The following is a 27135-nucleotide window of genomic DNA, read 5'->3' on the forward strand; positions in this document are numbered from 1 at the left end:
TTCTTGGAGACTTGTCAGGAACTGAGTGGGGAAGGGGGTGGGAGTGTAATAAAAAGCAAAGTCTAGAGTGGAAAGGCGACCACACAGCACTCACGTAGTGGAGGAGAAAAGTGGGCTCAACTGTTCTAGAGAGGCTTCAAAAGGAACCCTGGGAGAGCCCTGCAGGGAGGCGCAGGCCAAGGGCGGATACGCGGCAGCTCCCAGAAGGTTTGGGGGTGGGTGGAGGCGGGGAGCGCGAAGCTGGAGCCGTGCCGCCCAGACTCCCCGCCCCTCTGCTGGCCCTCTCGGCGCTCCGCGCTGCCGCGCTCTCCCCACGCCTGCCCCGCCCCCGCTCCGAGCTCTCCGACTCCTCCCCGGCTCCTCGGCACTCCCACCTCGCCCGGTAGGCCCTCCACTCGGCGTCCCGGGGCCAGCTCCGCGCTCTGCGCCCTCACTGAGCGCAGCCCCTAGCGGCGCGTCCTGCGAGGCCGGGCTCCGCGCACCGCCCTTCCTCCCGCCCTCTCTCCTCCTCCTTCCCTCCCCGGTCCTGCGCGATCCAGCTTGGGGAGGCGGGGAAGCTGCCCAAGCGTGACCGCCGCGGCAGCCAGTGTGCAGCCGCGGGCCGGAGGCGCGGTTCCTAGGCCTTAGAGCGCGGCGAGGCCCCTGGAGAGTCGGCGCTGCTCGCGGAGAGCTGCGAGGCCCGCCCCTACGCGGCGCGGAGGGCGCGGAGGTGAGCGGGCTGGGGAGAGCTCTAGACGCGGTGGCGGGGGCGGAGTTGGGGGGCCAGATGCGGTCGGCGCCAAGCACTGCATCCCTCCTACCCTGGATTCCGCGCCGTCTGCGGCGTCCGCCTGAGCTGCTGGGGTCCTGGATCGCCTGGTACCTAGAGGCGGGGAGTGGGAAGCGTGTCTCTTCCACGGATCCCGCCCCCTACTTCCCCGAGCTCCCAGAAAGTCCTGAGGTTGGTTGGGCCCAGGAGAAAGGAGGCCAGGAGAGACATTGTCCCAGGTAGGATGTGCCCCAAAGGGAGAGGACGGCCAGGTTACCTTAGCCTCCCTGATAGTCTCCTTACCACTTTGGGTTCATGCGGGGCATTTCATTGAAGATCGGGCAGCGCTGCTTTTCGAAATCTAAGTATTTCTAGTAGTCATTTTGTTTATTACCCAGTGATGTGACCGTGGTGTGTTTAGGCCATTAAGTGTTAGAAAGTAATTCGCCTCTTCTTTGAGTGTCCTAAATTATCAGAACCCCGTATTCAGCCACAGCCAAAACTTGTTCAAAATTATGCCCCCAAAATCTTGCTCTTAAAATAGAGCAGGGAGATAAAGAGAATTTCTGTCGAGAGATTTCCATTTATTATCTTCCCCACCCCTTGGAGAAGGATTGATGTCAGTTTTTACTCCTCAGGCCGTACATTTTTTAGATGGAAAAACTTATTCCAGGCCATGGTTAATTATCACTCATTGCTGTGGGTGGAAGTGCAAGTAGAATTCGAACTCCTGCCCCACTGCCACCCTCTTGACTTTGATTGGATTCTAGTCCTGTTAACAGCCCTGGTGCTGGGAACCTTTTTAGTTCTCTCCAAACCAGTACCCCATCACACCCCATACACTTTTTTCACCTTTATTATTTCCTCGTCGTGTTGACCTCCATTTATTTTTTTCTTTCTTTATTTTAAGGCTGTATTTTTTTTAATTTTTTTTTTTTACTCTACAGCTCTCTCTTGTTTTAAAGCTTAAAAGCTGTCTACAGAAGAAAAACACCCGTCCTAGAGATTTTGCAGCATATTTAGAAACATAACTGGAATGGCTGCAGTTTCTTTCTCTTAGCTTGTCAGTCATTGGGGGGGTGGAGGGGTAAGGGAATGAGACAGTATTAATAATGATGAATTGAGCTAATTGTGCAGAAAGGAAATGAAAAACTGTATCCAGGTCACTTTTTATTGTACTAGTGACATGGAAAATAGACTTGAAGTGAATGAGCGTAATTATATTTTAATACTGCAGTTTCAATAAAGGGCATTCAGGGCATCAGGAGATGCATTTATTCTGTCTGTGCTCAGCCAGTAACCATGACATTGACTTAACCATGACATTGACATATCACCCGCTTTCGGGCCACAAGCCTTCATCAGCAAAATGAGGGATCTTATCTAGAGACCTATTACAGCTCTTCTGGTCCTGACATTTTTGGATGCATTTGACAACAAAGAATATTTATTGCATTCTTACGTGTATACTATGTGCCAGGCACTGTGGAGGCAACGATGGACAAGACAAACATGGTTCTGCCCTCAAGGAGCTTATTTTCTGGTGGGGGAAATAGTAATGAGTAAAGAACAGTTACATAAGAAAGGAAACCTAACAGGGGCTCAAAACAGAACAAAACTGGAGTGAATCATCGTATTGAAGAGACATGATAGGATGTGCAGTGTTCACAGGATGGGAAAGTGATTGGTCTTTTCTACTTCAAGAAAAGGTTGCTGTGGCTGGACCATAGGGAATAACAGTCATACAGGATGACATTGAAGAGTTGTGCTGGGGGACTTTCCTGGTGGTCCAGTGGTTAAGACTCCGTGCTCCCAATGCACGGGGCCCGGCTTTGATCCCTGGTCAGGGAACTAGATCCCACATGCACGCCACAACTAAAGAGTCCGCAAGCCGCAACTAAAAAGATCCCATATGCTGCAACGAAGATCTCCTGTGCCGCAACTAAGACCTGGTGCAGCCTAAATAAATAAATAATAAATAAAATATTTTTAAAAAGGAGTTGTGCTAAGACTAGCTAGTTCATTCAGAGTCTTCAGGTCAGGTTCATTTAGGTCAAGAAGGTGACTGCCGTTCAAAATGCAACAGGGAGCCACTGATTTTTAAGGAGGTGAAAGACATCATCTGATTTACAATTTAGGGTGATCTCAGCTGCTTCCTAGAGAATGGTTTGGAAAGAGGCAAAGGAGTAAGTAGAGAGACCATGAGAAAATGTTTGCAGAGTTCAGGTGAGAGATGAGAGAGACCTGGATTAAGCTGATGTCATTGGAGAGGGATTTAAGAAATATTTTGGAAAACAGAAGTTGGTGTTGGATTTTTTTTTTTTTTTTTTTTTTTTTTGCGGTACACAGGCTTCTCACAGTTGTGGCCTCTCCCGTTGCAGAGCACAGGCTCCGGATGCGCAGGCTCAGTGGCCATGGCTCAAGGGCCCAGCCGCTCTGCGGCATGTGGGATCTTTCCGGACCGGGGCACGAACGTTCATCCCCTGCATCGGCAGGCGGACTCTCAACCACTGCGCCACCAGGGAAGCCCTGGTGTTGGATTTTATTTATGTCAAGGGTGAGGGAAAACAAGGACTGGAGGATCACTCCCAGATTTCTGGCTTGAGCAACTGATGAGTAATGATATCATTTACTGAGAGGAGGAAATTTGGATGAATGCAAACAGTTCTGGGTAGAAAAAGTGTTTTGTTTTGAACTGTTAAGTTTGAGATGTCTGTGAGGAGATCATAACCACAGCTGCTTGGGAGGAGAAAAGGGATGGTCTCTAGGACAGAAGTGGACAGACTGTCCTTTGATAGGTGAGGTTAATGATTGTGAATTGAAGGTGAGCTGCGTTGTCTGATTTTTCTTTAGCAGCCTTCACCAACTTGGATACAGATACAGTGAAAATGGATAGCTGGGTTCTTCCAGGGCTTGAGTTTTGCCAAGTGGATGTGATGGAGAACAAGAGAGTTGTCCTAATCTGTTCAGGCTGCTATAACAGAATATCATTGGCTGGGTGGCTTAAACCATAAACATTTATTTTTCACAGTTCTGGAGGCTGGGAAGTCCAAGATCAGAGCAAGGGCAGATTCAGTCTGGTAGGGGCCTACTTCCTGGTTCATAGACAGCCAACTTCTCACTGTGTCCTCATATGGCAGAAGAGAGCCCAGACCTCTCTGGGCTCTCTTTTTATCCCATTGATAAAGGTTTCACCCTGTGACCTAATCCCCTCCCAAAGGTTGCACATCCTAATACCATTACATTGGGGGTTAGGATTGCAACATATGAACTGTTGGGGGATAGGGGATGATAAACATTTAGTCTGTAACAAGAGTCGATCTTTTTAAGTGAGTAATGATAAATATACACTGTGGAATCTAGGATGGATAAAGAAACTGGGAGAGTGAGAATATAGTCAGTGGATCAGATTTCTTCTACCATCTGCAATTATCAGTGTGAACATTTGACTAAGGTTATTGGAAGGCTAAGAGATAGTGCTTGGAGATATCTGAGGTATGGTGGAGGCAAAGATTCATTGCCTTAGATGAATAAGTGAAGGAAATGAAGCCATGAGGTTGAATGCTTCATCCATTTGACTGATGAAGTAGTAGACAAGGATGACAACTGCTGGGATAGAGAGGAAGAGTTTGTATGTATTGGGGGCCAAAGTCACTAGTGATAATGAATAAGCTAGAAGTCAGTAGATGACAGCAGTGAGTATAGGGAGAGGATATTACGAGGTGCCGTGGGCTTCAAAGGAGCTTGGGGTTTGCAGGACAGAAGAAGAAAGGTTCAGATGTGGCTTTCAAAGTCAAAAATACACTAACTTCATCTCATGGCCCTGGAGGATTACATTTTCTTGATAACACATCCAAATCAGCAGGTTGTGAATGTCATCAAGATCTCTGAGGACAGCCCTTTCAGAGTTACTGTTATCCAACAATTAATGCTCTAGATGTTTATATGTGAAACAAATTCTGTTTTGTTTTATAAAATTAATATAGCACAACAGCTGCCATTCAGCCAGAGGAATGTCAAGGAAACTCCTCTAAATTGAAAATCTTAGGATTTCATGTATCTGAGTGTAATGGAATTCTCTTAGCTTGATAATATACTTTAAGATTTAAATGCATACATCAAGTCAAATGTCCACGCAAGAAAACTGTGACCTTGAAATTTCAAAGAACCCTTATGCTACTTAAATCACACTGTTAGATGGAGCTCATAAAGTAGAAGTGTCACAGTGTTAAATAAAAGCTAGCAATTACCATTATTATCTAGCTATAATTCTTGGAAACAAAAGAATTTTAGTGTTGGGAAGGAATGCAGAGTCAAGTACAACTTTTTTGTTTTCCATTTAACAAAGGAAACTAAGACTCAGAAAACAAGGTGATTTCAGAAGCCTGGGCCTATTCTTTCTCCTCGACACCACATAAACAAAACTTTCTATAAATGTCATAGTCTTTTCAATTTTGTAGTCTGTATTACCTGTGAATAAGATCAAAACAAAAGGTACAGAAACTCTAGCGCCTTGCTAGTCCAAATGTGGCCCATGAACTAGGACCATGGGTATCACCTGGGGGCCTGGGAAAACTGCACACTCTCAAGCCCCCCCCAGACCTGGAGAATTAGAATGTGCATTGTAGCAAGATCTCTAGATGATCATACCCACATTAAAGCTTGATAGTTGGTCCACCTGGAAATTCTCGTCTGCTCAGGTCAGCAGAACCTCTGATGCCTGGAGAACTGAGGAGAGGAGCCCCTCGTCAAGTGGAAAGAAGAGACAGCCTCACAGGAACATTCTGAATTTTGAATGTTATGAGCTAACAGGAACAAAGTATGCTGTGTGGTGGGATGACACATTTTAAGGAATGGCACTGCCCTTTCCAAAAAATGAAGAGAGGAAATTGCAAAATAGTGAGTGGACCTTCTGAGATAGCTCGGAGCCTGCGTGAGAAAGGGGAAAGGGCTGCATGCATATTCTATAGCTTCCAGCATTCAAGGGCAGCTGTTAGTCTCTTGCTAGGGTTATTTTTCATTATTACAAACAACAGTGTGAAAAGGAGTGTAACTGTGGATCAAAAAGCCACATCTGTTATCTCCAAATACCAATGTAAGTATGAGGTTGAATCCTAACTCTTTTAGTAGAGTTGTTTTGGATCTTGGCTGCATATTAAAACACCTGAGGATCTCTTAAAAAATCCTGATACCCAGGCTGAACTCCAGACCAATTAAATAAAAATCTGGGTGGAGGGGCGGTGGTGACTAGGTATCACTATGTGGTAAAGCTCCTCAGGTCACTCCAGGGTGCAGCTGGAGCTGAGAACCGCTGCTTTAGAAGGTCATTCTCTGTTGTGGGAAGAGGCAGCTCTGAGACTGAGGCTCTGCCTCTCCACTTAACCCAAGCAGTGAGTGGGACCTTCTGGTACTCCCATAGCATCCAGCACAGTCAGCAAAATTGAAGTCACAATCTGCTGTGTGTATAAAAGCCAGTGGGGCTTTCAGGACATTGTGGGAAGTAGGATTTTTTTTTAAAGAGGCGTATACTCTCGGCAGGTTTTATTAAAATTTGAGTAATAACAGTTACTGCTAGTGGGAATATTCTAAAATTGGATTGTGGAGATGCTTACGTAACTGTAAATACTGAAAATCATTAATTTATACATTTAAAATGGGTAAATTTCATGATATGTATATTTCACCTCAATAAAACTTATTTTTTAGTTGTTATATATGCTTCAATATTCATAATTTAATCATCATGTTGCTTGGATGGCCAGGAAGCCACTGCCTGTTTTGTATCATTGGAGTGTTAACATCTAGCTGCATGCCTGGTGGATAGGGCTCAGTGAGACATTGGATGGGGGAATGGTTGGGGATGGATGGGTGAGTATCATTATGACCTTTGGTTGTGGACTGATTTCTAAATTGATGTCAATCATCAGAGACCCCTAAAGTTCATAGCACCCAGTGGGCATTGGTGCCATTGGTAAACTGTTTATGGTATGGTATTGAAATTAGGGAAAGGGGTTTGTGTAGAGGCTAGAATAGCAGGCCCATCATAGAAGATTATTTGTTTATGAATAAGTTACTGCAATGTAGAAAAACTTGTATTTGCTAGCCAATAAATATAGGTGTCCTTATCTCAGAGTACCATCTGCAACAAGGTTATAAGATGGGGAAATTATTTCAGCCATTATGAGACCTGCTACTCCCAGCTTCATTTTAGACATACCCCCTGGTCATGTTAAATTGCCGTGCTATGAAAGCCCAGGCGTGCACAGGAGACATGGCTGTGCTTGACGTAGCAGGCTATATATACTATGAAGTGGATGGAAGGACGTGTATAGCTTCTTCTCTGGCCTAAACACAGAAGAAAAGTGGGTTGGTGGGGAGGTCTTGGGATGTTGTTGCTTTAATTTATTGAAGAAGATACTAAAATTTTTTATTAACTGAAGTCCTTGAGTAATACATTTTAAAAATTGAATTTCTAGACTAACCTAAATTTAACCAGAACGCTTTTTTGTTGAAAATCTTCCTACCATGAACTAGACTGCTTTCTTACCCTAGCAATTGCAACATAATAAACATATAAAGTTTTGTTTTGATGATTTAGGACCTAGAAACATCATAAAATCATACCCATATAAACGTATATATTGAATACATACTAAGCCTAGGAAATACCTTGGAAGTTACTTGTAATTTTGAATATCTCATTAAAATTCTGGTTATTTGAAAAGTCTGGAAGGCTTGGAGTTAGTCAAACTTTCGCTTTAATGCTATTTTCTGAAAATCTTTTGGTTCTATAAAACATTAACACAAAAAGACACTCAGATCCAAGTATGAAATATTAATGAATCATTTGTAATTACCATAGTTTATAAACAGAATTTCAAAGAATAGATCTGCATAGTTTTAATAAAATTACTATTTTGTAATTTTTGGAAAATGATTTTTAAATGAGGATGCATACAGATTACGCAAAAGTTTCAACTGAGGGGAAGAATTTAATAGTCTGACTTAAGTGGATTTTAATATTCAAATAGCGAATAGTGATTGGACTGCATTATATTAGGACAGTTATTCTCAAACTTTAATGTGCATCAGAATCACCTGAGGGCTTTTTATGATGCAGATTGCTGGGTTCCACTCCCAGGGTTTCTGATTTAGGAGGTCTCCGGTAGGTCCTAAGAATTTACATTTCTAACAAGTTCCCAGGTGATTCTGATGCCGCTGGTTCAGGGACCATGCTTTAAAAAATTAGAAATCACATTCTAATTTTTCAAGCAGAATTGCAGCTTTGCTTCTGGCATTGTCTAAAGGACTTAAGAATTTCTTCCAAAAAATAAAAACCTAAAAAAAAACCCCACCTCTTCCCTCAAAGAAATACTTTATTGTTATAAACAGATGGGTTTTATATGTTTATTTAAATGCTGAGAATGTAGGGAATATCTTTTTGCAACCCAAAGATCATGATGGTAAGAATCACAATTTAGTCACAGAAAATTAGATTGGGATATTTGATATTTCATGTGAGGATTAAGCAGACATCTCTAGCATCAGGGAGTTTGTTCCAAGGTGCTTTTCTCCCCTCCCCAGATTCTCTCCAACAGGCTTAAGGTGTACTTTATATAGAGAGCTTCCTAATGTCAGACCAGTAAAATAAAAAGGAGAGGGAGAGGATCTATATAGGACTGCCAACTCAAACAGCTGTTATCACTATCCTTTTATGAAAAAAGGACATTTTGACCAGTAGTTAAGAGATACTCTCAGAATAAAGGACAATTTGTTAAATTGAATAATTTTATGAAAAACTCCCTATTGTATCCATATACTTTTTAATTGCTGTCGACCAGTGATAGCTTCACATTTGGGAACCAGTGCCCTAGCACTTTTTTTTTTTTTTTTTTTTTTTACGTACCCTAGCACTTTTAAAGTAAGGTCACAGAAAGCCAAATTTAATTTTGGATCCTTATGGTTTTAAGCTAGAATAAGCCTGTAGTGTACTGTCATGAACCTGGTTTGAAGACATTCTGTGTAATTTAGAGATTATTTCCCAAGTACAATTCATAAATATATAGAATGACTTGAGGTAAGGGAACACCATGTGATATTTTTCTCTCCCTGATTTTCTAGAATAACTATGCTCTGATCATACAGTCTAGTTCTTAATTATATGCTGATATGAGGATTTTTTTTCTGCTTTTTATTCCAAGTACATACTGTCTCTTCCTAACTGGAACGTAAACTCCTTAAGTGTACGCACCATGCGTCTCTTCTTTATCTCTTATGTGCAAAGCACACAGTGGCCTGGATAAATTCACGCTGGATCACAGCAGAGTAGATCTGCCTTTAGATTATAGTTGCATCACTTCTTGTCAGTGGACATGTACAATGTAAGGTGCTTATTACTCTTATTTTGTAAATAGGTAAACCTTTTTCAGCTGTTGACATAATTCACTTCTTATAACCCCATTTTTAATGGATATCATGATTGTAAACTTCAACTCAGCTGTTAATCAAGTGATCCAAAATGATGTCTTAGCAAATTGTAAAGTGATTGATGAGGTTTTGCCCCAGTGTCTCAGCCCCCATAGTTTGTGGAGATGCATTGCTTTTAAGTCTGTGTACGGATGGGTTCCACAGGATACGGACATACTTCTCGGCTCTTTTTCCCTTCCCTCTTGAAGCAGTACACACCTTCACAGTATTTGCAGAGCCCCCAAAAGAAAATGAGTTGCTATCTGGGGGTTCTCCAAGAGATACCCATCAACCAATCATGTTTTGTTTTGTAGTATTAATAAATTTAGGTCTTTGGTTGGTTTTGATCTAAAAATTGGATTTATTGTTGATTGATTGATTTGAACAATTGACTGGTAGCTAGAATTCCTAACCTTATAGCTTTGGATTTACCTAAAACTATCCTAAGCTTGAACTATTTAGAGTTAGTATTTCTTTTGGAGAACAAAGTTAATGGGTGACATTTGGTGATCTAGACAGTTTTAAGATTCCCCATACAAAGTTTGCACTGCAATATTAGAATGAGCAGAGGTCAAAAGACTCATATTGAAGCCTTGTGTTAACTACCAACTGTACTGTCTTTGATAAATTGCTAAGGTTCTCTAAGCCTCTGTTTCCTCATCTTTAAGATGGGCATAATATGTACTTCACAGCCATCTGAGAATTAAATAAGGTAATATATGTGAAAATATTGTGAACTATGAAATAGCACACAAGCACATGGTATTATTATATGCTTTCAGCAATACACAAATAATCCACCTCTCCGATCGTTAAAGGTTGGCTTTTGTTTTTTCCTCTCATGAATGCTTTTACATTCCTTAACACTTTGATGAAAAGAGTCTCATTTTTTAGTCCAACTTCTATTTGTAGGCACAGTCATAATATTAAAGGGTTCAGTTAGAACTTGCCATTAGAAATACAATGTGAATAAGGCCCAGACATGTTAGGACAGAGTCACTTATTAATATGTATAAAATACAGGGTATAATGAGGTACCCAGAGATGACATTATTAGGCCCTAATGTATTTTAACCTATTCACATTCTGATGTGCAGAAGGGGTTTGAACTTGCTTTGTAAAATAAGCAGATAAGTGATACTGTATTGTTTTTGTTTTTCATTTGAAAAGGTCTTGATATCATGATTCTTATATTTAAAGATTTTGAAATTCTTACGTATGGGGAGATGCTACAGTCTCTACTCAGAAGAACTTGGGACTGGGATATAGGAAACGTGGTTTCTGGTGTGTGAGTCTAGTTAACTCTTTTTACCCTTAGATAATGTATACGACTAGGGGTAGGTTGGTCAGTTCACCTTGAATTGTTTAATGAAATGAGCATTGATTTAATTACTTCTGATTCCTTTAACTGTTCCTGATTCTCCAAGTGGCCAACAATATCTCCAAGATGTTGACAGTTTTGTACTAACCTGGTGCCTCTGACCCCTGCCTGCCTTTCAGGGTGTATGGGGTCACTCCAAGGGACAAGAAATAATTATCACCCCTTATATCTTGAAAAGTATGAAATGAAACATGTAATAGATTAAAAAATAGTGAGTTTTCTCCTTTCCCAATATCCAAGTTAGACATTAAGATGAGTAGGTAATGCTAAGGAGCAACGACATCACCAGAGAAGGAGAATACACTAATATGAACACAACCATCACTCTTCCACCTTGCCCCCGCCCCCATATCTTCCTTAAATTCCTTACATGCACCCAGATGACACATACCTTAGCTAGACTGCCTGGGTTCTAATCCTGGTTCCTCTAGTTTCTCTCCTGTGACCTTGTACAAATTATCTTCTGCATGTGTCAGTTTCCTCATCTGCAAAATGGGCATGACAGTATTAGTACCTATCTCATAGGGTAGTTGTGGGGATTCTCTCAGTTAATTTGTAAAGCACAGAGCTGGCACATAGTGTATGCTATATGAGTATTAGGTAATATTATTATTATCTTTTTAAAGATTAATTTACTGATGTATTTGGAGTCATTGAACATGCTCCAGTTCTAGGGTAAAAAGTTGGATTTTCCTTGCTCCAGTAATTTCAAATTTCATTTAGTAAAAACCCAAAAAAATGTTTTTTAAAACATTCCACCTGTTCCTGTAAAATCCATTAAGTTCTCTGAAGTGATCCATATCTGCTGTTAGCATAAAGGAAATGGTGCATTGCGGATAAAATGGAAGAGTATTTTTTATCCAGACCCAACAGTGACACTGATTCATGGTGATCTGATTGGTGTGCTCGAGCAAGTTACAACAAATATGAGCCTATAAGGTGTTAGTCACTCAGAAAACAATTTGACAGATTTTTCCAGCAAAAATAACTGCATCATGTTGTATGTAACCAATGGGAAAAAAAAAACCAAAAAACGGGAAGAAAAAGATTTCAAAAGTACTGTGTGCTTTAAGACCATCAACACATTATTAACCCCCTTTACACAGGGAAGCTATCTTTCTCTATGGTAAGTTAATAGGACATAGGGTGAATGATAGAAGTCTATTGTATTTAATTAATTCTTTGTTGTATTTTGATGCCTACTTTTCTGAAAATATTATTTAAGTGCAAGGTTTCATTCTTTAGTAGCTGATTTAGCTTACTCTCATTTAGTAATAAAGTCCCTCACTAGCTACTGAGGTAGACCCCAACACAAATGACTGTAGACAGTTTGGGGTTATAAATAAGTTCTTGGTTTTTATTATTGTTTTTCTGTTTTCTGTTGTCTTGTGAGCTATGATGAACTGTCATAGTCCTTCTCTACCTTTAGTGGCATTTCTGACTTGCTGCCTCTGGTCTGCTGAGCAACTGGATGATCACACTTGTTAGAACTGTGTTTTTTAAAAAGTTCTCCCTTGCTGAAAACTTCAGTCTCTTTCCTTTTGCACTCTAGAGCCTTGCTGTTCAAAGAGGGGCCCGTAGACCAGCAACATTGGCATCACCTTATTAGAAATGCAGAATCTTGGGCCTCACTCCAGACCTACTGAATCAGAATCTGCATTATAACACGATTCTCAGGTAATTTAAGTACGCATTAAAATTTGAGAAGCTCCACTTTAGCGCATCAACTTTGTGACAGGTCATTTTTCTATTTCGAGATCCATTTTTAGCTTACAAATTGTGTCTTGCAGTGTTCGAGGTTATATAGCTTGCCAAACTATTTTGCCTCTAGAAACAAGGGATGTTGTTATAACATCTAGAAGTGTATTCATGTTTGCTAATAGGTAATTGATGAGCATTTTATTTTCTCTCCCCTAGGATATCCCTGGTGATCTCAGAAGAGTCCGTATCATGGAATCAATCTCTATGATGGGAAGCCCCAAGAGCCTTAGCGAAACGTTTTTGCCTAATGGCATAAATGGTATCAAAGATGCAAGGAAGGTCACTGTAGGTGTAATTGGAAGTGGGGATTTTGCTAAATCCCTGACCATTCGACTTATTAGATGTGGCTATCATGTGGTCATAGGAAGCAGAAATCCTAAGTTTGCTTCTGAATTTTTTCCTCATGTAGTAGATGTTACTCACCATGAAGATGCTCTAATAAAAACAAACATAATATTTGTTGCTATACATAGAGAACATTACACCTCCCTGTGGGACCTGAGACATCTGCTTGTGGGTAAAATCCTGATTGATGTGAGCAATAACATGAGGATAAACCAATACCCAGAATCCAATGCAGAATATTTGGCTTCATTATTCCCGGACTCCTTGATTGTGAAAGGATTTAATGTTATCTCAGCTTGGGCACTTCAGTTAGGACCAAAGGATGCCAGCCGACAAGTATGTATTTTTAACTTTTATTCTTAGTTAGATGGTATTTTGTACTGAAATAGTTAAAACAAATATCATATATTTAAAAACTGAATTTTGACACTCTCCAATGATTATCATTTTGAAAACTATGTATGAGCTCCTGAAGATTTGTGTCCTGACCTTGTAAGGGCACATTTCTATTCCCAAAATGATGTGAAAAGCTGAGAAAATAACTGGAACATTCCTATCATAATCAGCTAATTCAAGAAAAAGACAAGGTTGGCAGTTGAATAATGGGCCATCTCCTTGCTTCCTCAAATATTAAAACAATCTCAATCATGTCTTTTTTCTTTCCCTCTCTCCCTCCCACCCATCCTTCCATCCTCCCTTCTTCCTTCCTTGAAGCTATTTGGTAAACAGTATCCCATCTCTGAGCGACCTGCTATGTAGTATGATCCTGAAGAAGAATGCTTTAGAAGTACCTTTTATTTTATGTAGATTATTCATAGAATTTTAAATAGTCCAGTTTGTTTTATTTTAAGGGTAGATTTCAATCTGCGTGGGGAAGGTAGAAGCAGATTGGATTTCTCAGGTTCTCCTTTAATCTATGAGTTCTGTTTAGTTCAGTTTGAGAATAAAGCAGATGGGGAGCTCCATCAATGCTTTTGTGGAATGGGAGCTTTTATAAGTAAACACGTAAAATAGTGCACCTTAAAAATCTTTCAAAATTGTGGTTGTGCATTATAATGAAGCATGATGATAAAATACTTTTATTTTTGTCCATAAAGACAGTTGATTAGATGTCTTAGAAAATAAATTCAAGTATTACATCACCATATGCTGCATATCAGAGTCATGATAACTATTCATTTTCAAGTGTTTAATTTGGAAGAATGTATACTTTCTTACTTTCCTAGAGAGTATTTCTGAATCCTGTTTTTCTTTTGCATATCAACCAAGGCTTGGCAATGGATACAAATCTAGCAAATTAGAGATAAACCTGAATTTAATCCTTTGCCCATATTTGTGATAATTTTAATTATTCAACAAAAGAAATTATAGAACAAGAGATTAAGTTCAATGTGAGCTACAGAAAGAGTTTCATTTGTATTTTGTAGTCCTTGTGGCTTTATGAATGTTTGATTTATTCTTTTGGTTTATTATAAAATTTTATAATTTGTAGTTTTTTTCCCAGTGAAGTAAAAACAGTTTAATCCACCATTGTCACACTTGTAATAAATTTGAGAATGCTTTTCCTTACTTCTTTGGTATATATTTCTCCACCTTCCCTGCTCCATTTTAGAAGTTCATGAACATTTGTATAATAGTATAGACTTTGTCATTTATATGGTTAACGTTAGATAAAATTAAAAATCCTAAGAGCTCTACATTCTCACCATTATGTAACTAGGTTTAGTAGGCAAGCATTTAAGTGTGGTCTGTTTCAGAGTCTTTATATAAACATCCTCAGGGATACATTTAGGAATTTGTTTTCCCTGAACATAGCTCAGAGATTTTATAGCAAAATTTTTCTAACTCTAATCCTGGCTCACTCTAGCCAGGAACTTGTGAACTTGGTGTTCAGCAAATATTTGTGAATTCTCAACTACATTACAATATCTAAGAGGTTTTGGTAGTTTGAAAGCCCACCCTCATCCGCACTGATCACAATCCCATCTTAGAGTTCCTATAGAGGCAACAGCTCTTAGAAAATGGCAGTTACTTTACTGTTTAAGTTAACTAAGCCTATTAATGCTATTTTTCCCCACTTTAAATTATCCTCATTTAAAGATGAAAGAATTTCATAATTCTGACCAATGAAATAATAATATACCTGAGATTATCCATGGTTTTGGTGAATTGGTTCCTAAGCCAAAAGTTAAATTTTATAAATAGTATAGCATCATGATATCATTTAGAGGTTTTAATTACAAATTCAACCATTCAGAATCCATGCTTATCTTTTCCCTTGCTGAATAGCCATAAAGGGTAATGCTTGAAATCACTCTACTCGGCAGAATCACTACAGTCCTAGAACTAAGTACTGTCCACCAGAGCCTGGAGAGCCAGCCCCACCGGGTTCCCTGCAGGAGTGAGAGAGCTGGACAGGGGAGGGGCATGGCCTGCAGCTCAAACTCCACCTAGACTGTTGGAGGGAAGACCTTACCTTGTCTGCTCAGAATCTGGTGATCCAGAAACCTTTCTCTCTTCCCGCCTCCCTTCCCCTGAGGACTTCTATTCCCAGGTTCAAGCTAGATTTTTCTGCATTTTCTTTTCATGTCATTGATGGTAGCAAGGACTTTGTTGTTTTTATGATACTATTTTAACCTATAAATAGATTAATAAATGCTTTATCTCCTTAATTTTTTTGCATCACGCAGGGTCATCATAAGTGATGCTCTGTGGATTAAATGGAACGTGTGATTGTTACCATTTTTATAAGCAATAATAGTAATGATGAGTCTTCTGTTTCTTCCATAGGTTTATATATGCAGCAACAATATTCAAGCTCGACAACAGGTTATTGAACTTGCCCGTCAGTTGAATTTCATTCCCGTTGACTTGGGATCATTATCATCAGCCAGGGAGATTGAAAATTTACCCCTGCGACTATTTACTCTCTGGAGAGGGCCAGTGGTGGTAGCCATAAGCCTGGCCACGTTTTTCTTTCTTTATTCTTTTGTCAGAGATGTGATTTATCCATATATTAGAAACCAGCAGAGTGACTTTTACAAGATTCCTATTGAAATTGTGAATAAAACCTTGCCCATAGTTGCCATTACTTTGCTGTCCCTGGTGTACCTGGCAGGTCTCCTGGCAGCTGCCTATCAGCTTTATTATGGCACCAAGTATAGGAGATTTCCACCTTGGTTGGAGACCTGGTTACAGTGTAGAAAACAGCTAGGATTACTAAGCTTTTTCTTCGCTTCAGTCCATGTTGCCTACAGCCTCTGCTTACCAATGAGAAGGTCAGAAAGATACTTGTTTCTCAACATGGCTTATCAGCAGGTATGGGACGTGCTTGATATTTATCTGATGCTAGTAAAATGCGTGATTATTAGAATTTGTAAAACGTGAGATTTAAAACAGTGTAAAATAAAACTTTACATATCTTGTAATAGAAATTTTGGTATATTTAGGGAAGAGAAAGAATTGTTCTTTAAACAATGTTTCTGCACAAGAATTATGCGGCTAATTCAGAATCATTTAGAATAAAAGCTGCTACTATCCCTTTCTTTGCAGAAAGAGCTGGGTTTTGTTTTCTTTTTTTAATGTTACAATTGCAGTGATTACTTTCAGCATCAGTTAATTATTTTATAATTGTCTATGTTCCATGAAATAATAAGGCAGTTCTCAGTAAACATACACAATGAAATTAGAACTAGTGAAAATATAAAACAGAATAGGAAGTCAAGATCAGGAGACACACAAGGTTTTTGTTATCATAAAGCAGGAAAGATACTGCTTCCTCAGGTGAACCTTTTCTAGCACTTAGCTCTTCAAGAAAATCTCTGGGAGAGCTTCATAGAAGGGGCTTGATGATGGAATAGACTACGATTTTCCTCAATTTCCATTCAGCAAATGTAAGGGGTTTCACTGAAGCTCTCTGATGTAGCATTTCTCAGTGAAAGCAGAGGACCGTGTGTGTGTACTAAACAAATGTGTAAGAGCTTTTGCATTTTATAAGAAACCAAGGCATCATGGTCCAAGTATGTAGCATCCAGTACTTACACTTGTTTCAACAATAAAACCTAAAATAATTTGAAAAAAAATACTAGATTGGTGTTCTTTAAGCCATTCTCTCTAAAAATAACCACTTAAATGAATACTAAGGCTTTGATATCTACTCCACCAGCTTCCTCACCTCCTTCATGTCTTCAGTTTGTTGACACAAATAATCAATAAGCAATCAATAATAAGAATAGAAGAGAGTTTTATTTGCGCCCAACTGAAGACAACCTCTCAGTAGCTCTGAGGGGACTATTCTGAAGAGGCAGGGAAGGAGCCAGTGTGTATATGAATTTTTTGGCTAGGAAATAAGTGTAGTCAAACATATATCTTTGATAAAGAATTACTGCTAATCACAAAGAACAGATATCTCAAGTTAATGATTTTAGTGCTTTCCTATATATGGGAAGATGCAAGAATCTGGGGTCATTGAAATTCTTCCTAAGATATGCATCTTAACGACCTAGGGGCCAGTATTTGAAAGCACAGAAAGCCTCATCCTGTTTTTTTTCCTCCTGAATTCCCCTCAGGGCCCGCTGTCAACTGACAGTGGGTTGTGACTGAACCCTTTGTATAACTTGATGATGAGCAACGTTCTTCTCTTTAATGGTAAAGCTGATATACAATGTATGTTTGACAGGCCGTAAGACAGGCTCTTCTAATTAGCATAAATTTCAAGCCAAATCGTGTATAAGCCAGAATGACTTCCCTATACCTCAATATGTGAAAATTTCTTCCTCCTCAGCGAGGCCTTCCTTTGGACACCAATTTACATTCTACCACCTGCTTCTGACTCAACCCTGGTACTCTCAGCCCCTCTTACTTTACCTGCTCTTCTTTCTCTTTGTTCAATAGTATTTACCACCTTCTAAGACACTTTGTGTTCTTTGTTTATTTACTGTTCTCTGCCTTCTCTCATCATAATGTAAGTTCACAAGAGGAGGGATCTTTGTTTCGTTCACTGATATATGCCTAATGCCTGGAACTGTGCCTGACACATTGTAGACACTCAAAAAACATACTCATGGAACAAAGGGATGAATTGGGAGGGCTTGTAGATAGATTCAGGTTGTAATCTCCAGGTATACTGGAGTATGCTGTTATTCTGTATTGTTGTATAGACACCAAATGAGATAATAAGAGCCTTTATCCACAGAGAAGCTCTGTGGCTCTTTTCAGGGTGTTGGTATGATTGCTTCAGGGAACTAATGGCTAAGAAATAGCTTTTCTCTCTCTCTTTTTTTTTTTCAGTTCAAGTATGTTTGGTTACCTGGAATTGGACAAAAAGTTAAGCTGGTGTTAAGTTAGAATGTTTTCCATGAATAGATTACTTAAACCGAAGCTTTAACCCAAGGAATCTAAGCCTTGATTTATACTCTAATTATATTGTTTGCATGTAAATAGACAATTCTAAAAGTAGCCCCTATGCAGAATACAACATATTCAGAGTTAAACTCTGGCTTGATTATATGTGCATTATCAATGTAAGGGAAAGTACTGAATGAGGCAACTGGACAGTTGGAAAGTATATTAATGAGGCCATTCAAGTGGGTAAGTATTTGCACTCCTTAGGGCTTTATCGTCAGGGAAATCTCAGCTTCCTGGGGAAAAGAAGGTAAGAAGAGGTAAATCAACATATAAATAATCTTCAAGTAAGAAAGGAAGGCACAGACATAGTTTAGAAATTCCCTGCCTGGATTCTAAATTGAACTAAGGCCAGAGTGTACCCAAAATATGCAACCAAGTTTAAACTAACTTATAAAAGCACCAGAAAACTAAGTCTAACTGCCAGTACTTCTTTTGTGTCCCTCTGGAACCAACCACTCAGTATTTCACGGTCTTGGGACTCCAGAGTCCCTGTCACCATGACGTATTACAAATGTGGTGACAGATTTACCCACCCTTCTCACATGTGGGTGAGGAAGGAGAGAGTCTTAGCCCTCTTTTTGTTTAACTTTCCCTTCTCTTTCCCTCACACCTGGAACAATACCATCCAGTAATAGGTTCTCCATAACAGTTTGTTAAATTGAATTAGTGCAACTCAAATGTTCTATGTCAATATATGACATATTGTTAGGCCAAGAGTGAACTCTGTGCTGAATCAGTTAATATTCTACCAAACAAAGGAAATTAACGTTTGCTTTCTTGTTAGGTTCATGCAAATATTGAAAACTCTTGGAACGAGGAAGAAGTTTGGAGAGTTGAAATGTATATTTCCTTTGGTATAATGAGCCTTGGCTTACTTTCCCTCCTGGCGGTCACCTCCATCCCTTCAGTGAGCAATGCTTTAAACTGGAGGGAATTCAGTTTCATTCAGGTATGTGGAGTTTGTTTGGTGAGGGACTGGGTGGCATAGATTTTTAATTCCAGTTAAGTACAGTTGGATTTTAAATATGCTGCTAATAAAAGAGTGCCCCTGGGACTGCTGTTCATGCACCTAGCTCGTGGAATGTGTGTTGCTAGAGGCCAGCTTAGGACCATTCTGGTTTAGCAAGTGAAAGACCAGTACAGGACTTTACTGGAAAGCTTTGATAGTACTGCCTACTATGTTACAGATAAAGGTTATTTGAAAAAGAAAAAAAAAAAAAAAAGTGGGGGAGGAATGAGCTTAGATCAAGTTTAATACCAAAGTCAATTTATTATTGGGCAAATGAATGAAGACTTACTTTATATTTTGAGTCATCTTGATCTGTCTAGAAAAGTCTCATTCATCATAATTCAAGTGGAGAGAAGCTCAGTTTGAATACTTTAAAGGAAATGTGTATACACATACAAACACAAGTGGTAGTTAATGGATTATGGCAAGCAACCAGCCTTATCATTCTTGTTAGTATATGTATTTGGTACATCAGTTGTATACATATGTATATGAGTGTCTACAAAGGGGTTTCAAGATAACATTGTGTTCTTTGACAAGTTAAACTTCACTTTCTCCAGTAATAGCTATTTAATACATTTGCGTACTTTAAAAATATATAACTGAAACTGAGACCCTACCTAAGTTACCATAAAATCAGTATTGGTTGTATCCAAATGGTTTATAGCACAATATGCGGATGGGTGTCATTTGGTGGTACACTAAATTTTGTTTGTTTTTAGTTTTGTTTTTTGCCTCTTCGCTTGAGTTTTTTTTTTAAGTGATCTAAAAATCTCATTCAAATTAAGGGCATATCCCTCGTCTAAATTCATTTTTCCTTTTTGAGGGAAATAAAATGTGAATATTTTCCCAACTGCTAGTTTAATCACACCTGAAAAGAAATAGAAGGCCCACTGATAAAAGGTGCTAGACAGGTGCAAAGTATCATTATAAATTTAGATGAGTAATTGCAAGCAGAACAGTTTTCTGCGAGAGAGTTGATCCTTCCCCAGTGAAGTTAGAAGTTACATTATTATGCCGATGTAGTACTACATTTTATGTAACATAGACCATTTCTTAAATAAGCAATTAAACATAACGTAGGGAACCCAAAATGCTGAACTTTTTGATTTTAACCTGTGAACTGTTTAACAAAGTGCTCTTAATAATCTTATATAATATGGTTGATAAAGCCATTTGAAATGCTTTTTATGTTACATATTAATACTGTAAGATTTTTCATATTTATCTTCAACTAGTATGTATGTGTGTGTATACTTATGAGAATGCTCTTCAGCATTTAATTTTATTATATACACGTGTATATATGTATGTATACATGTATTATATACACACATACACACATTTAAAAAAAATAACACAACTGGTAGAAATGTGGATAACTTTTATAAAGGAGTTTTCCAGTTTTTATCAGTATCCTTAAGGAAAACCCAGATGTTTTGACCAGTAATCCCACTATTAGAAATCAATTCTAAGGAAATAAACCAAAATATAGAAAAGGGCTTAAAGTGACATTATAGTTGAGGAAAGTAGGAAACAGAGTAAATGATCAACAAAAAGGAATGGTTAGGTAAATTATAGCACATCCATTCAATAGAATATCATACAGCATTAAAGTCATGTTTTCATATTTAATGACATGAGGCAAAGGTTCTGGATGTGATAAATAATCAAAATATTAGGCTATATGCAATACAGCCTTATTTGTGTAAAAAAAGTACATATAAATATATAAGAAATATATGAAAATACTAAAATTGTTTAATGCAGTAGAGAACAAAGAATAACTCAGTAATTTAAGATAAAATAGTGTTATCAAAATATAAACTTGGTATATCTGGATGGGTTAATTTATGAGTTTGAATAATTTCCTTCTTATTCTGTTTCTTTTTCTTCCTCCCCTATCTCAAGTCTACACTTGGCTATGTTGCTCTGCTCATAAGTACTTTCCATGTTTTAATTTATGGATGGAAACGAGCTTTTGAAGAAGAGTACTACAGATTTTATACACCGCCAAACTTTGTTCTTGCTCTTGTTTTGCCCTCAATTGTAATTCTGGGTAAGATCATTTTACTCCTTCCATGTATAAGCCAAAAGCTAAAGAGAATTAAAAAAGGCTGGGAAAAGAGCCAATTTCTAGAAGAAGGTATTGGAGGAGCAGTTCCTCATCTCTCACCAGAGAGGGTTACAGTAATGTGATGATAAATGGTGCTCCCTGATGCCATATAAAGTTCTCCTCATGCCATTATTTTTATGACTTCCTTTATCTTCAGTTGCAAGTGCACTGTCAAACTGCTATGGGCTGATACCTCTTCAGTGAAATCTCAGCTGAATTAGTGGTAGAATTTTCTTCAAATTTGTTTTCACTAATGTCACATTTTGCCAATATGAGTTTTTATAGTCAACTTATTGTTGAAATGTAGGTATGTTTTGTTTTGTTTTGTACAATCGTAAGGCTATTGTTATTTTAACAAACTTTATTCCATAATCCGGCAGAAATATTTGTAGTTAATAATATAGATACAACATAATGTTAAAAAACTTTGCACACCAGCAGAACTTTAAGGTTTTTTTTGTTTTTTTTTTTGTGGTACGCGGGCCTCTCACTGTTGTGGCCTCTCCTGTTGCGGAGCACAGGCTCCGGACGCGCAGGCTCAGCAGCCATGGCTCACGGGCCCAGCCGCTCCGCGGCATGTGGGATCTTCCCGGACCAGGGCACGAACCCGTGTCCCCTACGTTGGCAGGCAGACTCTCAACCACTGCGCCATCAGAGAAGCCCAGAACTTTAAGTTTTAATATAATTCAATAGATATATTTCTTTTCTGAAGCTTCAGTAAGGTTTTAATTATTATCTAGCTTAAGAAATAGAAATGCATAACCATGCATTTTTTTTAAGAAAGGACACATTACATTAGTATCTAGGAAAGGGTGCATGGTTAAAATCCCTATATTTCTTTCATAAGATCGGGTTTGAAGAATGTAATCAATTGTATGAACCAATGTGATTTATAAACAAACACAAATTAAAGAGACAAACTGAACTTGAAATTATGTTTAAAATGCATTGGAGACATGAACTATATACTGATAATGTGTACCTCATGAAAGATTTTATTCTTTATCTTGTTACAGAGCAGTTTTATTTGCATATTAATATACTGATCAGGGAGAAGACAGTAACATCTGGCCTCCAAAACTGATCTTTCTCACCTAGTACCAATCTTGGGAATCTTATAATTGTTTCTAGTTAGAGGGAAAGTGTTATGTTTACACACAAGGAGTTGTCAGCTGATCTATGCTGTTGCACCTTAGCCAGTCATACTCCAAATGGTACAGGATTTTACTGACATTCATGGATGGATTATAACCTGCCAGGCACTGTTCTAAGCATTTTACTTGTGTTTTCCCATTCAGTACTTACAACAACCCCATGACAGAGGTAGTTATTTTCCTCATTTTACATATAAGGATACTGGAGCATAGAAAAGTTGCCCAAGGTCATGCAGTTAGTGAGTGGCAGAGCCAGCATTCAAGTCCAGGCAGTCATATTTCAGAGGCTACAGTTTTAGCCTCTGGGCTGTATGGCCCCTGCCCCATCCCCATGCATACCAATCTAGATGCTTCCTCTATGATATAAAGGCACTGACATTCTTTACAGTGCGTTGTGGGTGTCAAAAGATATATGAAAATAGTAAAATCATAAATTTATCATTGCCTGTGGGATAATCCACACTTACCCTAGGAGAGGATCTTGCCTGGGACAGGACCCGGGAGATCCATGGCAGTCCATAGGCCTCCCTGTGCAGTGAGGGACTACAGCAGATAGGACCACAGCAGTTTTAATGAATGGCTGAGGTCCTACAGAATCTTAAAAAGTCCCTGTAGAGTTGGTCATCTCTTTTTCTCTTCTTGAGAAATCCTCCTGCCTGCTCAGCCACTAATTAGGGAGCAGTTTGCAAGCATGAAGGATATTTAGATGAGCAGTTAATTATAAATGTACTCTAGAGACATAGAATCATACAGATTATTCATGAAAGTTTTCAGTGCTGACATTCCACATTAAAATTGCATTTTGTTCATACTTTGGTTAGAAGGCCCTATGTTTTTTTTCCGTTTGCTCTTTGCTTATTAAAATAGAAAGTTGCAGACAGATACAATTATATGTATTCCTCTTCCTGAAATTATAACATTTTTAAACTTACCCAGTAAGGTTCTACTGAATCCAGCTGCCAAAGATAAATGGACTTTTACTTAGTGGAGGCTACCTTTCCCACCAATGGCTCTTTCCCTAGTACCGCATCATGTCAGTTTCGTAAACTACTCATGATTCTCTGATGTCCTCTTGCTGAATTTTAGTAGCTTGCACTTTTTACTTGAGCTTTTCTTTTTTCTTTATTTTAATTATATTCTTTCCCTCTTGATAATCATTTACTTGTTAGTTCTCAGTAGGGATTCAGTTGGGTGATAACTTAAACACCTATAAACTATATAGTGGACTAGTGAAATTAAGAGCATATTTTTAATATTTTCTTGTTCCTATAGTTCCACTCCCTTAAGCCCATACTTGCACCAGTTAACGTGAAAATACAATGAAATATTTTTAAAAGTTAGATGACTACTGAAGTATATTGTTGCATGTATATATTAATTAACCAATAAGATAAATAAAATTATCACTATTACAGATAAGTGGGGCCTTTGAAAATATGAAAAAACAAAGTTTATGAAAATGTATATAAGATGTAACAGTTGTTTGAAATGGTGATATCTCCTTTTCAGTACTACAAAGAGGAAATAGTTTTGAAGTTTTAGAATAAATATAATATATTCATTATAATCCTAAGTGTTCAAAAGCTTTTCTAAAAATGCAAAAAAATATTGACTTTTAACTGCTTTACTTAAATGACTTTTAATTGCTTTATTTTACTATTTCCTACCTGATTATTTTTCTTAATCATTATTTCTCATAATCATTCTTTAAAAATCATTACTCTGGCCTCAGAAGTAGGACTGAATTCTGCTCTTGCTAGATGTGAGAAAGTAGTGGGAACTTTAAAGTAGTGGGATTTTTTTGTTTCCTTAACTGTATTTTGAGAAGCCCCCCTGAGAAAATTATAAGAATGTAGAAAATATACCTAGTTTTAATTCTATGCAAAATAATTAAGTAATTTTTTTCCTAAGAGGAAATTAATCATTGACTGAATCATGCTACCTAGCTTTTGTGTGCAGATTCCATGTCTCCTCTATTAAGAATATTTTAAATCATGTTTAAATAAGAATATATTCATGCTAGCATATATTTTTCAAAGCATATATGGAAATTAGCCTAGACTGTCTACATGCAGAGATTTTTATTTAAATTTTAAAATATTTTAAAGTATGAATAAATTATATTTATAGGTATTTATCAGAGAGGAATATTTTGTGCTACATATGGGATTGGTTAATGAGCTCCAGTGTTAAACTACCTGATTAATTTCTTAAAATTAGCGTAATCTTGGGTTGATTAAGGAATTTTACTTTTAAAATTAATTTGATAATAGTAACTCAATGTATATTAATCCTTACAGTCAAATTATGCAAATTATTTGTGTAAAAGGGCTTTTAAGAATATATCATATCCAATTTTTTTTATTGTTTATCTCTTATGTAACATGTAAAAGTCTTAATTCTTTTTAATTGCCTTTTGCCATTAAACTATTTCATAATAAATTCTCTACAGAGAGGTTTCCCCTCCAAAAAAGTTTCATTTGTGAAAGTTAAAGATTCTTATGTGATGTTTTAAATAAAGTACCATCAATGTAACTTATAAATATTTCTTTAGGAGTATTATGAACACTGAAACTGTGTCAGTCTATAAAATCTCTGTTTTGAAATAAGTATTTAAACAGCCTAAAATGTCATGTTGAAATTATTTTGTAAATTCATGACTTAAAGCACACATAGTATAATAACCTGAGTCTAGTGTTAAGATTTATATTTGCGATGTGTTGTCATGAAAATGAGCTGCTCCATCCTCAGCTGTTCATAAGTCAGTAAAGCAAATTCTGATACATCTTCAGTATATGTAATTGCTCTAAATGAGTATATGTAATTGCTCTAAATGACACTGTAATAATTTTAGTGGAAACACAATTTGTTCATACCTTTGAACAGTGAATTTTATAGGGATGAATATGTTCTTCAGTTTTTTTTTAAGTGCAAGAAAACTATAAAGTGCTAATATTCAGAGATTCTGTCTATATGATACCAAAAAACATTTAGTTCAGCTTAACACATGTACACACAGTAGTCCCCCCCTTACCATAGTTTCATTTTCTGTGATTTCAGTTACTCACAATTAGCCATGGTCTGAAAATATTAAATGGAAAATTCCAAAAATAAACAATGAATAACTTTTAAATTGTGTGCCACTCTGAGTAGCTTGGTAAAATCTCGGGAGTTCCTGCTCCATCCCACCCACCCGGGAGGTGAATTATCCCTCTGTTCAGTGTATCCTTTCCCTTAGTCACTTAGTAGCAGTCTTGGTTATCAGATCGACTGTTGTGGTATCACAGTGCTTGTAACCCTTATTTTACCTAATAATGGTCGCAAAGTACAAGAGTAGTGAGGCTAGCAATTCAGATATGCCAAAGAGAAGCTGTAAAGTGCTTCCTCTAAATGAAAAGGTGAAAGTTTTTGACTTAATAAGAAAAAAAAAATTGTATGCTGAGGTTGCTAAGATTTATGGTAAGAAAGATTCTTCTATCCATGAAATTATGAAGAAGGAAAAAGAAATTCAAGCTAGTTTTGCATTGGACCTCATGCTGCAAAAGTTACAGCCACAGTGTGTGACAAGTGCTTAATTAAGATGGAAAAGGCATTAAATCTGTACAATAAGATATTTTGAGAGAGAGCGAGACCACATTCACATAACTTTTACTACAGTATATTGTTATAATTTTTCTATTTTATTATTAGTTGTTGTTAGTCTCTTACTGTGCCTAATTTATAAATTAAACTTTGTCACAGATATGTATGTATAGGAAAAAACATATGTATGTATATATAGGGTTTGGTACTATCTCTGGTTTCAGGCATCCACTGGGGGGTCTTGAAACATATCCCCTGTGGATAAGGGGGGTGCAGACTACTGTACTCAGATTTTTTTAACTTTCCAAATCATTGGATTAACAACATACAGTCATCCAAAATTAGGGCAGACTATTTGGATTCTCCTAATGGCTAGATGGGCTAAATTAAATTACCAGTGCAGGTTCTTTCTTTATGATTTCCAAATTGCCACCTCCAAGGAAGATTCTCTTAGGATTTTCTTTAAAGGTCTTTCATAGCTTTACAGATATCCAGCCTGAATGGGGACTGGAAGTTGTCTCTCAATGTCTAGTTACCCTACTTTAAAAGCTGTTGCCCATTACATTCCTCAACTGCCCTTGCCATTAGGTGTTCCTGTGTGACTGAGTGTTGGCCAGCGATATGTAGGGGTACAAATGAGTGACTTCTTGGAAGTCTCTTCAAAGAAAAGCAGCATGTGTTCCTTTATCTTATTCCTCCATCTTCCCGCCAAACTGTGATATAACAGGAGCCCTTGCAAATATCCAAGTAGACCAAGGCCTAAGGACGACATGTTAGAAACTAAAAAGATATTGACTACTTCACTACTTCAACTGCCATTTCCTGTATTTAAGCCATTGTAAATTTGGGTTTCTTTTTATGAAATCAAAACTAATCCATTCCAGCCTTCAGTTCTTTATCACGATGCCGTTTAACACTGTTTGAATCAACTAGATTGCAATAATTCTTACCTTTAAAAGTTTTTAAAGGATAATGTGCAATTCACATTAGAATTGATTTTCCATTGTTAATTAATTATACTTATTTTCCTGCCTTGACCTTTCATTAGGTATTTTATATCTGCTTGGAAAATACTGTCTTCTTTATAACTATGTAATAGATATTTGCTAAAACTCTGTAATCTGTAAAATATCGTTATCAAATTTTATGCCATGTTTTTATATCATT

The 27135-nt window shown here is 37.8% G+C and overlaps 1 protein-coding gene across 2 annotated transcripts; it reads left to right on the forward strand.

The window, feature by feature from the left end:
* Window positions 1-575: 575 nt before the first annotated feature.
* On the forward strand, window positions 576-27135 carry STEAP2 (STEAP2 metalloreductase). Of its 2 annotated transcripts, none has more exons than XM_060157000.1 (5): window positions 576-709; window positions 12513-13037; window positions 15492-16019; window positions 18892-19056; window positions 21028-21606. In XM_060157000.1, the coding sequence occupies exons 2-5, from the start codon at window positions 12546-12548 to the stop codon at window positions 21313-21315; spliced, it is 1473 nt and encodes a 490-aa protein (XP_060012983.1). In that variant the 5' UTR covers window positions 576-709; window positions 12513-12545; the 3' UTR covers window positions 21316-21606. The 2 variants fall into 2 exon arrangements, with proteins under 2 accessions (XP_060012983.1, XP_060012984.1); XM_060157001.1 differs by lacking the exons at window positions 576-709; window positions 21028-21606 and adding exons at window positions 12146-12272; window positions 26557-27135.

This window comes from Lagenorhynchus albirostris, chromosome 8 (genome assembly GCF_949774975.1).
Source record: "Lagenorhynchus albirostris chromosome 8, mLagAlb1.1, whole genome shotgun sequence".
Lineage (NCBI taxonomy): Eukaryota > Metazoa > Chordata > Mammalia > Artiodactyla > Delphinidae > Lagenorhynchus > Lagenorhynchus albirostris.